This window comes from Engystomops pustulosus, chromosome 3 (genome assembly GCF_040894005.1).
Source record: "Engystomops pustulosus chromosome 3, aEngPut4.maternal, whole genome shotgun sequence".
Classification (NCBI taxonomy): Eukaryota; Metazoa; Chordata; class Amphibia; order Anura; family Leptodactylidae; genus Engystomops; species Engystomops pustulosus.
In genome coordinates this window covers 221,515,813-221,530,156 of record NC_092413.1, presented here as the reverse complement: position 1 = coordinate 221,530,156, position 14,344 = coordinate 221,515,813, and the positions used below count along the sequence as shown (strand labels likewise).

The following is a 14,344-nucleotide window of genomic DNA, read 5'->3' as shown; positions in this document are numbered from 1 at the left end:
GAAAGTCACCTTCCAACTGATAAGGGCAGTTTTGAGCCCTAGATAATGATCTTTAACACATGTTTCACCTAATTATAGGCTCATCAGGGGTATATCATAGGTAGAGATGAGCGAACATACTCGTCCGAGCTTGATGCTCGTTCGAGCATTAGCGTACTCGAAACTGCTCGTTGCTCGGACGAGTATTTCGCCAGCTCGAGAAAATGGCATCTCCCGCCGTTTTGCTTTTTGGCGGCCAGAAACAGAGCCAATCACAAGCCAGGAGACTCTGCACTCCACCCAGCATGACGTGGTACCCTTACACGTCGATAGCAGTGGTTGGCTGGCCAGATCAGGTGACCCTGGAATAGACTAGCCGCTGCCCGCGCTGCTCGGATCATTCTCTGTCTGGATGCCGCTAGGGAGAGAGCTGCTGCTGGTCAGGGAAAGCGTTAGGCTGTTCTATTAGAATAGTGTTAGGCAGGAGTGATTCTACAAGAACCCAACAGCCCTTCTTAGGGCTACAATAGCGTTATATTTTCCTTTTTTTTTGGTTTGCTTGTAACTGGGCTTGCTGCTATTAGTAGTGCAGCTAGTACCATATTGTGAGTAATTTGCAGGGAGACTTGTGTTTAGCTCTTAGTGACACACATATCCTGTCATGTCCCAGGACTTGTTTCTATTCATTGACATGTACATGTGTTATACTGCTTTGCCTTTTGACCCTCCTGTCTTCCTGTCCTCTAGCTTCAGTATTGTAACTCCTCCCCTCTCCCTCATGTATGCAGCCATCTTTGTCAGGAAAAGTGTATATCTGAATGTCTCTGCTACCCTGGCAAATTATATCCTTTTCACACCGTTGTAACCAGCATTTCTTCAAGATTTCTGCACTAAATAAAGCTGGAATCTTCCCACATGCTTTTTTCGATGGAGTTGACACTATCTGACAAAAAGTGATTTTCGCTGTGAGTACTGGTTAAAGCAAAGATATAAGACTATCTATAAACACCTGCTTACAGCCAGGTCATTGAGTCAGAACAGTGAAAAGGATCATAGACTGCCAGTCCCAGCCGTGGGGACAGAGACTCAGCTACAGCTACAGTCATAGCAGCCATCCCTCCTCAGAGTAATCCATCCTGTGTGTATTCCATCATCATGGCTGAGGGACACTCAGTACAGGGAGGCATGGATCCCAGTCTGCAGTCCAGTGATAAGGACAAACGCTCTGTTAAGCCTACATGGAAGGTTAGAGAGAACCTTGAAAGTCTCCAGCATGAACTTTCATCAGACATTATGAAACTGTGGAAAAATTTACAGGCACATGTCTTCACCATTTCCTTGCCTGAACATAATGTATTGCCTCTAGAGGGAGCCCTAGAGACACTGTCCACTAAGCATGAGCATTACATGCTGAAGTGTCAAGAATATGAAAGCATTCTGAAAAGAATCAATACACAAGATAGTCTAGAAGAACTGCAAAACTTCCAGCATCTTAATGCTGAACGAGACGGCTTAATATATGAAACTTTGTCAAAAACAAGGGCAAGAATTGTGCAACTTCAAGAAACAACATCTTGTACTTCTGAGTCCACAAGACGTTCTAAACGCACGTCTAGGTCGCGATCTTCAAAATATTCAACACTCAGTGAGCAGCTTATAAAGGCGCGTGCAGAAGCCGAGGCGACTAAGGTTCAAGCCGCCTTTGCGCAAAAGAAAGCTGAAATGGAAGCAGAGGCAGCAGCCAGAGAAGCAGATGCAGCAAGAAGAAAGGCAGAAATAGAAGCTCTTCAGAAACAATGTGAGCATGCCACAGCCATGGCACGGGTGAAGGTTCTGGAAGAAGCAGCCAGTGGGAGTGAAAGAGACAGTGTTGCCTTGAGCGGAATGGATGCAGAGGATCCTCTCAAGCGTACTAGAGACTATGTGTTAAGCCAAAACAGTGAACCCCAAATTGCTATTACCGTCCCTGACAAAGCATATATGTCTTCACAGCGACAACACATAATTCCTCCTGCAATATCCCAAAATCAAGGTCAGTACAACACTCTGCCTGTTCATCATCCTGATTCTCCACTCTACATAAATCACCACGGCCATACACCCCAGCATGCTCAACAAGCCAAAATGCCAAACCCTAACAATGGCCTAGCATCATACCAAGCCACAGCTAATCATATGGACAGTAAGCCACCTCCTGGGCTAAACACCTACGCAGCCTCATTTACACCTCTGTTTCTTAGCCAGAACGCCGAGAACAACGTGACCAACTTTACTCAGCCAGCATTTCCTTGTCCAAGCTCAGAACGAACAGACATGTCAGAGTTTGCAAGATACATGTTACGCCGTGAACTTACTAAAACCGGACTCACAAGGTTTGATGACCAGCCTGAGAACTACAGAGGCTGGAAATGTGCCTTCAGAACCGCAATTAGTGACCTCGGCATCACTGCTGCTGAAGAGCTAGATCTGTTGATCCGATGGCTAGGCCCACAGTCCACAGAACGTATTAAGAGACTCAGGTCTGTTCACATTGGTAATCCTGCAGCAGGTCTTACAGCTGCCTGGGAGAGACTAGAGCGAACCTATGGCAGTCCTGAAGCAATTGAGAGTGCTCTCTTCAAACGGTTGCAAAGTTTCCCAAGGCTATCTGGCAAGGACAACCAAAAATTTCAAGAGCTTAGTGACCTACTTTCAGAGCTCCAACTAGCCAAGACAGACCCTCACCTACCTGGTCTCAGCTACCTGGATACTTCTCGTGGGGTAAACCAAATAGTTGCCAGACTGCCACCTAACATCCAAGAAAAATGGGCTACAGTTGGGTCAAGATACAAAAGAGAGAATGAAGTCTGTTTTCCTCCATTTGACTACTTCTGTCAGTTTGTCAGCAACATTGCAGAGTCCAAGAATGACCCAAGCTTTTCCTACGGTGAGTCCAGCGGCCTCAGTTCACCACCTTCTAAATATGACAGCCCACACTCCGAGTACAGAAAACACAGAGGTCCAGTGTCAGTAAAAAAGACTGATGTTCTTCCCACTACCTCATCAGCTTCTGAGGAGCTCAGCTGTAAGATCAACCAAGGTGAAAAGATTGAGAACCCCAATCGCCTATGCCCTATTCATAAGAAGCCACATCCTCTCAAGAAGTGTATTGGCTTCAGAAAGAAGCCACTTCAAGAGCGCAAGGAGCTGCTAAAGAAGTTTGGAATATGTTTCCGATGTTGTGCTTCCACTGAACATGTTGCTAAGGACTGTAAATCCACTATAAAGTGCATAGAATGTGACAGTGAGAACCACGTACAAGCTCTTCACCCCTCTCAGTCCAGCCCTACACCATCTACAGATCTCCCTCCTCCAGCAAAGCATGGCGGGGAGAACACAGATCAAGCAGCAAGGTCTATTACAGTATCCTCTTCATGTACAGAAGTCTGCGGAGAAGATCTTTGTGACAAGTCCTGTGCAAGGATATGCCTGGTCAAGGTGTACCCAAATGGTCAGCCAGAAAAGACTTTAAAGGTGTATGCCATCCTGGACGACCAGAGCAACCGATCACTTGCAAGGTCAGAACTTTTTGATCTGTTTAACCTAAAGGGGGATGCTTACCCATATACCTTGGGCACTTGTAGTGGCATTACAGAGGTTTCAGGGAGAAGAGCCAGTGGACTTGTAGTAGCTTCTCTAGTGGGAAATCTAGAGGTACCTTTGCCCACACTTGTTGAATGCAACCAGATACCATCAAACAGACAGGAGATCCCTACACCAGAAGCTGCTCTCCATCACCCTCATCTAAGGACCATAGCCAGTGAAATACCAGCTCTGGACAAAAATGCAGAGATCCTGCTTTTACTGGGAAGGGACATTCTCAGAGTGCACAAAATACGTCAGCAAATCAATGGTCCACATGATGCACCATTTGCCCAGCGCCTTGACTTAGGCTGGGTTATTATAGGCAACGTCTGCATTGACCGAATGAAGAGGCCTACCAAGATATCCTCATTTAAGACTCATATATTGCCAAATGGTCGCAGCACTTATTTTCAGCCATGCCCATGTCATTACCAAGTGAAAGAAAAGATGAGTAACTGTAAGGGGCAGCATGACCAGCAAGATGACATGAACATTTGCCTTCCATGGGATGATAGCCTTGGATCTACAGTGTTCAACACCACAAGTGATGACAACAAGTTGGCACCTGCTAGAGAAGATAAAGAATTTCTCAAAGTAATGGATAAGGAATTCACTCAAAATGATTCCAACAGTTGGGTAGCACCTTTACCTTTCCGTACTCCAAGAACAAAACTACCAAACAATCTGCAGCAAGCAGCCTCAAGATTTTCATCTTTAAAGCGCACCTTAAAGAGAAAGCCAGAGATGGAAAAGCACTTTGTAGACTTTATGCAGAAGGTGTTTGATAGAGACCATGCAGAACCTGCACCGCCACTAAAGGAAGGAGAAGAATGTTGGTACCTGCCATCATTTGGTGTGTATCACCCTCGGAAACCAGACCAAATCAGAGTGGTGTTTGATTCTAGCGCACAGTTTGAGGGAGTGTCTCTCAACAATATGCTCCTCACTGGTCCTAACCTCAACAACAGTCTTCTAGGGGTCCTAATGCGCTTCAGACAAGAACCTGTTGCAATAATGGCCGACATTCAACAGATGTTCCATTGCTTCATTGTTAAAGAAGACAACAGAAACTATCTTCGGTTTCTTTGGCACAAGGACAACGACGTCAACAAGGAAGTCATAGATTATCGAATGAAGGTGCATGTCTTTGGCAACAGCCCATCTCCTGCTGTAGCCATCTATGGACTGAGAAGGACAGCCCAACAAGGTGAGGAGGAGTATGGTTCTGATGCTCGTCAGTTCGTTGACAGGAATTTCTATGTTGATGATGGACTTAAGTCTTTACCCACAAGTGAAGAGGCAGTTGATCTTCTTACCAGAACACAAGAGATGCTGTCTGCAGCGAATCTCAGACTTCACAAGATCATCTCCACTAACCATGAGGTAATGAAAGCATTTCCCTCAGAAGATCATGCAATCAACTTAAAGAGTCTTGATCTCGGTTCTGACGCTCCTCCTGTGCGCAGCCTAGGGTTGCTCTGGAACATTGAACAAGATACTTTTACTTTCCAAGTGTCTGCTTGTGATAAACCCTTCACCAAGAGAGGAGTTTTATCTGTTGTGAACAGTATTTATGATCCTCTTGGGTTCATTGCGCCCATCACCATCCAAGGCAAGATACTGCTAAGACAACTTACCACTGAAAATACGGACTGGGACTCTCCGCTACCTATTGAGAAACAACTAAAGTGGGAAAAATGGAAAAGGTCTCTGGAAGTGTTAGAGCAACTCCAAGTTCCACGTTGTTATTCAACCAGCTCCCTTTCAACAGCCATCAGAAGGGAAGTCCACATCTTCTCTGATGCATCAGTGGAAGCCATAGCTGCAGTAGCCTATCTGAAGACCATAGGACCCAGCAATGAGACACATTGCGGATTTGTCTTAGGTAAGGCAAAACTTACTCCAAAACCCGCACACTCTGTACCGAGACTTGAGCTTTGCGCAGCCGTGCTAGCAGTTGAAATTGCTGAGGTAATACGAGACGAAATAGACATTTCAATTGATTCGTTTACATTTTACACCGACAGCAAAGTTGTGCTCGGTTATATACATAACCAGACTAAACAGTTTTACATGTATGTCAGCAACCGAGTAGAACGCATCAGGAGCTTTTCTATGCCTGAACAGTGGCAGTATATCTCCACGGAACTTAACCCTGCTGATCGAGGAACAAGACCTGCACCAATTGCACGTCTTTTAGATCACATGTGGTTATCTCCTCCAAAGTTTCTGTGTGAGGAAACTTGTCTGACTCCATCCAATGATGTCTTTGAGCTAATTGATCCTGAGTCTGATAAGGAAATCAGGCCCACAGCCTCCACGTTGTACACCTCTGTAACTTCAAAGGTCAAGCTGAAGTCACATCGCTTCGAGCGTTTCTCAACTTGGTCATCCATTGTGCGAGCTATTGCCAGATTGGTTCACATCTCTCGCTGCTTTGCTAAGGACACACCATCACAGTGTCATGGGTGGCATATGTGTAAGGAACACCCTACTGCTTCAGACCTTGAACATGCTGAACAAGTCATCATCTGTTGTGTTCAACAAGAAGTGTATCGTCAGGAGATAAATTTTATCTCAAAAAACATCAGTTTGTCCAAGAGTAGTGCACTCTACAAACTCAATCCAGTGCTCGATCACCACCAGTTACTGAGAGTGGGCGGCCGGATAGAGAGATCTGACCTGTGTAACAAGGAACAAAATCCTATCATAATACCAGGTGGACATTACATTGCTACATTGCTGATCAGACACCATCATGAGCTAGTACAACACCAAGGCAGACAGTTTACTGAAGGTGTCATCAGGTCGGCTGGTTTCTGGATTGTGGGCATGAAGAGATGTATTTCCTCTGTACTCCACAAATGTGTTAAGTGTCACAAGTTAAGAGGAAGACAGCAACAGCAGCAAATGGCAAGCCTACCAGCAGACCGTCTAAGTGCTGATCCACCATTTACTTATGTTGGGGTCGATGTCTTTGGTCCATGGCCAGTAGTTACTCGTAGAACCCGTGGTGGAGCTGCAAATAGCAAACGATGGGCAGTACTGTTTACTTGTCTCAGCATTCGAGCAGTACACATTGAAGTAATTGAATGCATGGATGCCTCTTGCTTCATCAATGCTCTTAGAAGATTCTTCTCCATTCGTGGACCTGTCAAACAGTTGAGGTCCGACTGCGGTTCCAACTTTGTGGGAGCTTGCAAGGAACTACAATTGGAAAACTTCTTGACCAACAATAGATGTACTTGGGTGTTTAACCCTCCACATTCATCCCATATGGGAGGATCCTGGGAACGCATGATTGGAATTGCACGCAGGATACTTGAATCAATGCTAATGGACAGCAAGTCTTCCTTGCTTACTCATGAGACATTGGTCACTTTCCTTGCTGAAGTATCAGCCATAATCAATGCAAGGCCTTTAGTTCCAGTTTCCTCGGACCCTGATTCTCCAATCATTCTTACTCCTGCAACACTTCTTACTCAGAAGATCGGAACTGCTGATATTCCTCCAGGCACCTTTGACCACAGTGACATCTACAGACGCCAGTGGAAACAGGTGCAACATCTGTCTAATGTGTTTTGGCATAGGTGGAAGAGAGAGTATCTACATATGCTTCAAAGCCGTCAAAAGTGGCAGACTTCAAAACCTAACCTCCAGGAAGGCGATCTTGTTCTATTAAAGGATAAAGAAGCTCATCGTAATGAATGGCCCATGGGTCTCATCACTAAAGTCATGCCTAGCGACGATGGAAAGATTCGCAAAGTGGAAGTCAAGGTAACGAAGGGAGGTTCCGCAAAGGTTTTCTTCCGTCCTATCCATGAGCTAGTGCTTCTGCTACCAAAGGAAGAAGCCACATGAGTGACTTGGATACCCACTCAGCTTATGGCGGGGAGCATAGCGCCATAGACTATGATATCACCTGTGGATTACAGTGTGGGTTGGTGGAAGTTTTGCTGATTGCGTCTTCCCCAATCCGAAGATGGGTTTACCTGAACTTCTTCACAGTTTCGCATCAGGATTTCAAATCTTCAACCTCAAGATTTGGACTTATTGTTATTGTTTGCATGTTGTTTTTTCTCTTGTTTACAGGTTTTAAGAACAACCTTTGGACTCATACGACATTCTTTCAATGTTGGTATATTATGAAATCTTAAGATTTCAGACGGGGAGTGTCATGTCCCAGGACTTGTTTCTATTCATTGACATGTACATGTGTTATACTGCTTTGCCTTTTGACCCTCCTGTCTTCCTGTCCTCTAGCTTCAGTATTGTAACTCCTCCCCTCTCCCTCATGTATGCAGCCATCTTTGTCAGGAAAAGTGTATATCTGAATGTCTCTGCTACCCTGGCAAATTATATCCTTTTCACACCGTTGTAACCAGCATTTCTTCAAGATTTCTGCACTAAATAAAGCTGGAATCTTCCCACATGCTTTTTTCGATGGAGTTGACACTATCTGACAAAAAGTGATTTTCGCTGTGAGTACTGGTTAAAGCAAAGATATAAGACTATCTATAAACACCTGCTTACAGCCAGGTCATTGAGTCAGAATATATCCACCTCAAACACCAAAGTGGGACAATTTATTAGGGGTTTGATTTGAATTACGCTGAGTCTGCTGATTTTATTTTTTACGTTTATTTCTTTTTAGAACTCACAGTAATCTGCCAAAGCAGTGTGCTTTGAGTGTGGGCTAGAAAATAGCCATAGGAGAACCCCAACGGCTTATTTAGGCCTGCAATAGCGTTATATTTTCCTTTTTTTTTGGTTTGCTTGTGGCTGGGCTTGCTGGCATTAGTGGCATTGTGTTTAGCTCTTAGTGACACACATATCCACCTCAAACACCGAAGTGGGACAATTTATTAGGGGTTTGATTTGAATTAGGCACAGTCTGCTGATTTATTTATTTTTTACGTTAATTATCTTATAACTCAAAGTCATCTGGCACAGCACAAAATCCAGTTGTGTGCTGTCAGTGTAGGTTAGAAACTAGCCATAGCAATAGGATAGAATTGTTTTGTTTTACAGAAAAACACAAAAAGCACAAAAATTTTTTTTAAAGTTTACACTTTAATTTTGAAAATGTTTAACCCGAGGGCTAGGGGTAGAGGACGAGGGCGTGGACGTGGGCGTCCAACTACTGCAGGGGTCAGAGGCCGTGGTCCTGGATGGGGTGAGACACCACCTGCTGATGAGGGAGCAGGGGAACGCCGCAGAGCTACACTCCCTAGGTTCATCATGTCTCAAGTTACTGGGACTCGTGGTAGAGCACTGTTGAGGCCAGAACAGTGCGAAGAGGTGATGTCGTGGATTGCGGACAATGCTTCTAGCCATTTGTCCACCAGTCAGTCTTCCACGCAGTCCACCCATGTCACCGAAATCAGCACTCCTCCAGCTCCTCCACCTCAGCCACCTTCTCCCCAGTCTGCCCCCTCCCAGCAAAATTTGGCATTTGAACCGGCATACTCTGAGGAACTGTTTTCTGGACCCTTCCCACAGTCACAAACCACTTGTCCGGTTGCTGCTGAGCAATTTTCCGATGCCCAGGTTTTCCACCAGTCGCAGTCTGTGGGTGATGATGACATTATTGACGTAGTGGAAGAAGTGTGTAAAGAGGTGTCGGACGATGAGGAGACACGGTTGTCAGACAGTGGTGAAGTTGTTGTCAGGGCAGGAAGTCCGAGGGGGGAGCAGACTGAGGGATCGGAGGATGATGAGGTGACAGACCGGGTGAACACAGTGCTTCTGAGACGGAGGCGAGTCCTATAGCAAAACAGGTTGGAAGAGCCAGTGGTGGGGCCAGACGGAGAGGCAGGGCCAGAGCTGGTGCATCAGCGCCAAATGTTGCCCTTAGTCAAGCTCCCGTGGCGAGGGCTAGATTTTCAGAAGTCTGGAGGTTCTTTAAAGAAACACCGGATGACCGACGGACTGTGGTCTGCAACCTGTGCCAAACCAGGATCAGCAGGGGTTCCACCACTACTAGCTTAACTACCACCAGTATGCGCAGGCATATGAATGCTAAACACCCCACTCAATGGCACCAAGCCCGTTCACCTCCGGCCGGGCACACCACTGCTCCTTCCCCTGTGTCATCTGCTAGTCAGCCCCCTGCCCAGGACCACGGCCCAAACACCTCCCGTGCGAAAAAACCCAATCTTCGCCTCCACGATCCTCCACAGCATCCACCAGCGTTCAGCTCTCCATACCCCAGACGCTGGAGCGCAAAAGGAAGTATAGCGCAACCCACCCACACGCCCAAGCCCTAAACGTCCACATCTCCAAGTTGCTTAGCCTGGAGATGCTGCCCTATAGGCTGGTAGAGACCGAGGCCTTTCGAAACCTCATGGCGGCGGCCGCCCCTCGGTATTCGGTCCCCAGCCGCCACTACTTTTCCCGATGTGCCGTCCCAGCCCTGCACAAACACGTGTCAGAGAACATCATCCGCGCCCTGACCAACGCCGTTTCTGACAAGGTCCACCTGACCACGGACACGTGGACGAGTGCTGCCGGGCAGGGCCACTATATATCGCTGACGGCACATTGGGTTAACTTGGTGGAGGCTGGGACCGAGTCTGACCCTGGGGCTGCTCATATACTGCCGACGCCGAGGATTGCGGGGCCTACCTAGGTCCAGGTGTCAAAGGCCTACTATGCCTCCTCCTCCTCCCACCCCTCCTCCACCTCCTCCTCCTCCAAATTACCATCCGTGGGCATGGCGCCATCAGTCGGTAGCTCTAGGCACAGCAGCAGTGCCGTCGCTAAGCGACAGCAGGCGGTGCTCAAACTGCTGAGCCTAGACGATTCAAGGCACACCGCCCAAGAGCTATTACAGGGCATCACGGCGCAGACTGATCTGTGGCTGGCACCGCTGAACCTGAAGCCACGCATGGTTGTGTGTGACAACGGCCGTAACCTGGTGGCGGCTCTGCAACTCGGCAGACTGACACATGTGCCATGCCTGGCACATGTGTTAAATCTGATAGTTCAGCGTTTCCTCAAGACCCCAATCTGTCTGATTTGCTCACGAAGGTGCGCCGCATCTGTGCACATTTCAGGAAGTCCAGCACAGATGCTGCCACTCTCAGGGCAGCGCAGCGCCGCCTCCAACTGCCTGCTCACCGACTGTTGTGCGACGTGCCCACGAGGTGGAATTCAACATGAACCATGTTATCCAGAGTTTACCAGCAGCGCAGAGCGATTGTAGACTGCCAGATGTCAACTTCCACCAGAACTGGTAGTCAGGTCAGTCAGCTTCCTCAAGTCTACAATGAGGAGTGGACGTGGATGTCTGATTTCTGTCAGGTGCTGAGTAACTTTGAGGAGTCAACACAGATGGTCAGTGGCGATGCCGCCATCATCAGCCTCACCATCCCGCTGCTTGGCCTGTTGAAAAACTCTCTGGTCAGCATGAAGTCGGAAGCTTTGCGCTCGTCACAAAAGATGGGGGAAGAAGACTCCCTTGTTGATAGCCAAAGCACCCTTAGGTCTGTTTCTCAGCGCATATCTGAGGAGGTGGAGGAGGATGAGGAGGAAGAGGAGGAGAATGTTGGCGAGACAGAAGAGGGGACCATTGTTCAGTCCTTCACTGTTCAGCGTGTATGGGCAGAAGAAGAGGAGTTGGAGGAGGAGGAAGTGGGCAGTCAGGCCAGTGAGGGGAGTGAATTCTTGCGCGCTGGGACTCTGGCGCATATGGCAGATTTCATGATCAGCAGGGACGCCAACAATGCATTCGGGTCCATTTATCACTTCTGTAGACCCATCTTTTCCTTTCCCCAGATATTGGACCCCAAGTCATCAAACATGTATCCCCTGTGCATTGTGGTCAAAAATATATTCTGCTGTTCTATGTAATACATTTAGAAGTAAAGTTAAAGAAACACAACAAACATAATTCCTATTTCTAGATCAGCAGACAAATCTAATGCAAAACAGCAAACAAATCACCCAACGTCTACTCCTCCCTGATATGAGCTGAAGTCCACAAAGATACAGCCGGACCTGTCCATAATACATGGTGCATATCTGTTACAGGGAATACGAGATTCCAGATAACCGACTCCAATCCTTCAACACCCCATACTACAAGATGATCTCTGAAGGATTGACTATTTTGTCTCTTTTTTGCCTCATAGTCTCCATTGGGTTTCTTTTAAATGGATTTATCATCATAACAAACTTGTTTTGGTGGATGAAACGTAAACTTATTGAAACGGTGGATCTTCTTATTACCAGCCTGGGACTGCTCTGGCTCATCCATCTAGTCATACACATGCATCATCTTGGTTTGTTAATATTTCACTGGTCTTTATTTGGGATTGACAACCCTGAATATGTAGATACTGTTACCTTGTGTGTGATGTTCTGCAGTCTGTGGTGGGGCTCGCTCCTCTGTGTCTTCTATTGTGTGAAGATCACAAACTACAACAATAGACTTCTCATCAGACTTAAGATGAACATCTCCAAGATGGTCCCCTGGCTTCTTCTCATCTCACTGGTCATCTCTTATCTATCCAGTTTGCCTTATCATTGGTCTGTTACTTCTACTTATGTTGGTAATGGCACCATTGGTGGAAAGAGAACCATGGAAATAAATGTAGACAATCTGTTCATCATTGTCTTTTCAGGATCCATCATACCATTCAAGATATTTTGTGTGGCCATCTATTTCATTATTGTGTCCCTTGTTAGACACACCAAGAACATGAGCTCCAGAGGTTCCGGCTTCAGTGACGCTCAACGAGACATTCACCTCCGGGTCATTTGGAGCATGGTCATTTTCCTGCTGTTTTATGTTCTTTACTTTGTAGCCCACATTACGATAACTTTACTAATGTCTGTAGAAAATTCTATGCTCCTTTTACTTTGTAATTTTTTTATTTTTGCTTACCCAAGTCTGCACTCTATTTCTTTTATCATCAGCAACAAAAAACTGAAAAGTTCTTTCATCTTTGTCTTCCGTTTAAGTTGGGTAGAAAAGCTTAAGCATCAAACCTCTTAAATTCAAGGCTGACACTGGTAATCGGGCCCCTCTCAGGAATGAGGGAGTTGAGAGAGACTGTTAGCTGTGTGTGGCTTGCTGAAGAGACATTAGTTCCCTCATTACCCCTCCCTCAGGAATTCTCTTCAGTGAGTCACACAGACAGCCTTTTTAACAACTCCCTCATTCATGAGAGGGGTCTGCGTGAGCTTCAGTTAGGAGGTGGGGGAGACTGACTGTAACCTGGAGCTCCCCGCCTCCATGACTGAAGTCTTTTTTAGGAGAATGGTGGCTCTAATACCATGGATAGAGCAGATAGTAAAACATGTATAAAGACATTTAATAGTTATTGTGTGTGGTTTGTGCATGTGTGTGTGGGGAGGGGAGGGGATTGATTAAAGGTGACAGGTTCCTTTTAATAATAGGGATTTATTTTGGTCTTGCATTCTTTAGGAGTCACAAATAGAGATGAGCAGACCCAATGTCTGAGATCAGGTTTAGGTACGGCCAGGTGAACAAACACAATGCTGAATATGTGGCTGAATAGCCAATCTGGGAAACTGAAACTTTTTGCAAATAGTCATGGCTATGTTTCACTAGGGGGATGTCCATCTGGCAAATAGAGGCTCCTTGCAACTAGACAAGCCTATTTGTTATAGAAAAAACAACGCACTATGTGTGAATCCTGCTCACCCCTCGCTTGCCGCTTTAGCTTCCAATTTTATGCAGGTGCTCACAGATCCATGTACAGGCTTCAGCACATCACAGAATAGAGAATAAACACGATCTCGGCACTCATCCGCAAATTCAGGAAGCGTGGCTTGATAAAAATACTCTTCTTTTGTTGAACATGATGCATAGAAAAACATGATGCATAAAAACTGGTAAGAAAATGTATCCAAGAGAGCAACACACGGACCTACGCATGGTCACAGACCATGATTTAGGCATGATAGCCAAAACGCATAGGTCTATGGATTGCTCTCTTGGATATATGTTATTACTATTTTTTTTATACATCATTTTTAACAAAAGAAGAGTTTTTTTTATCAAGCCACACTTCCTGAATTTGCAAATGAGTGCGAAGATTGTGTTTGTTCTCTAGCCAAGCCTTTGTTATCCCCCCCTGGCCTAACATAGCCATAGCTAGTTTCAAGAGTCGTCAATTTGGCAGATTGGCTTTTCTGCTGCCAATATGGATTATGCCCAAGTCATGCAGCCAATTGTGGACATCGGGGCTGCTCACCTCTATTTAAAATAGTTAAATGACTGTGAATAATAATAATAATAATAATAATAATAATAATAATAAAGGTCTGAGTCTGAGTTCTGGTCCGGCTCAATATCCCTGGGCTGCAATTTTGGGGAGCATCTGCGCTCCCCGATGACAGTTAACACTAGAGATGAGCGAGTATACTAGTCCGAGTATACTGCTCGGTGGAGTATTAGCATACTCGGACCTGCTCGTTACTCGGACGAGTATCTCGCCTGCTCGCGATCGAGCATTAAATTAAGTGAAGAACAGTATTTTTATTGTTTAATAAAATATCCCAGATGTTTCCTGATGTTTTGCTTGTAAGAACACATTGAAATAACACTATTCTTCACTTTCCTGGTCTGTGCGCGTGTCTCCCGCTAAGTTCGGAGATGTTCGGAACATCTGGAATGTGAAGAATATTGTTCTTTCAATGTGTTCTGCACTTAAATGCTCCTGTGTTCACTGTTTTTAATGTTTTAATTCTATTCTTCACATTGCAGGTG

General features: G+C 45.9%; 2 protein-coding genes across 2 annotated transcripts in view; both read left to right on the top strand.

Moving 5' to 3' along the window:
• The first annotated feature begins 6,649 nt into the window (after nucleotides 1-6,649).
• The window catches only part of LOC140120742 (uncharacterized), a 363,359-nt gene continuing 355,664 nt past the window's right edge, over nucleotides 6,650-14,344 (top strand). Inside the window, exon 1 of the mRNA XM_072139694.1 lies at nucleotides 6,650-8,084. Within this exon, the coding sequence (XP_071995795.1) occupies nucleotides 6,700-7,464 (765 nt within the window). The 5' untranslated portion in view covers nucleotides 6,650-6,699 and the 3' untranslated portion in view covers nucleotides 7,465-8,084. The remainder of the gene's footprint in view (nucleotides 8,085-14,344) is intronic.
• On the top strand, nucleotides 11,618-12,604 carry LOC140122963 (putative taste receptor type 2 member 33). The gene has a single exon (XM_072144210.1). It carries the CDS (start codon nucleotides 11,618-11,620, stop codon nucleotides 12,602-12,604), a length of 987 nt encoding a protein of 328 aa, XP_072000311.1.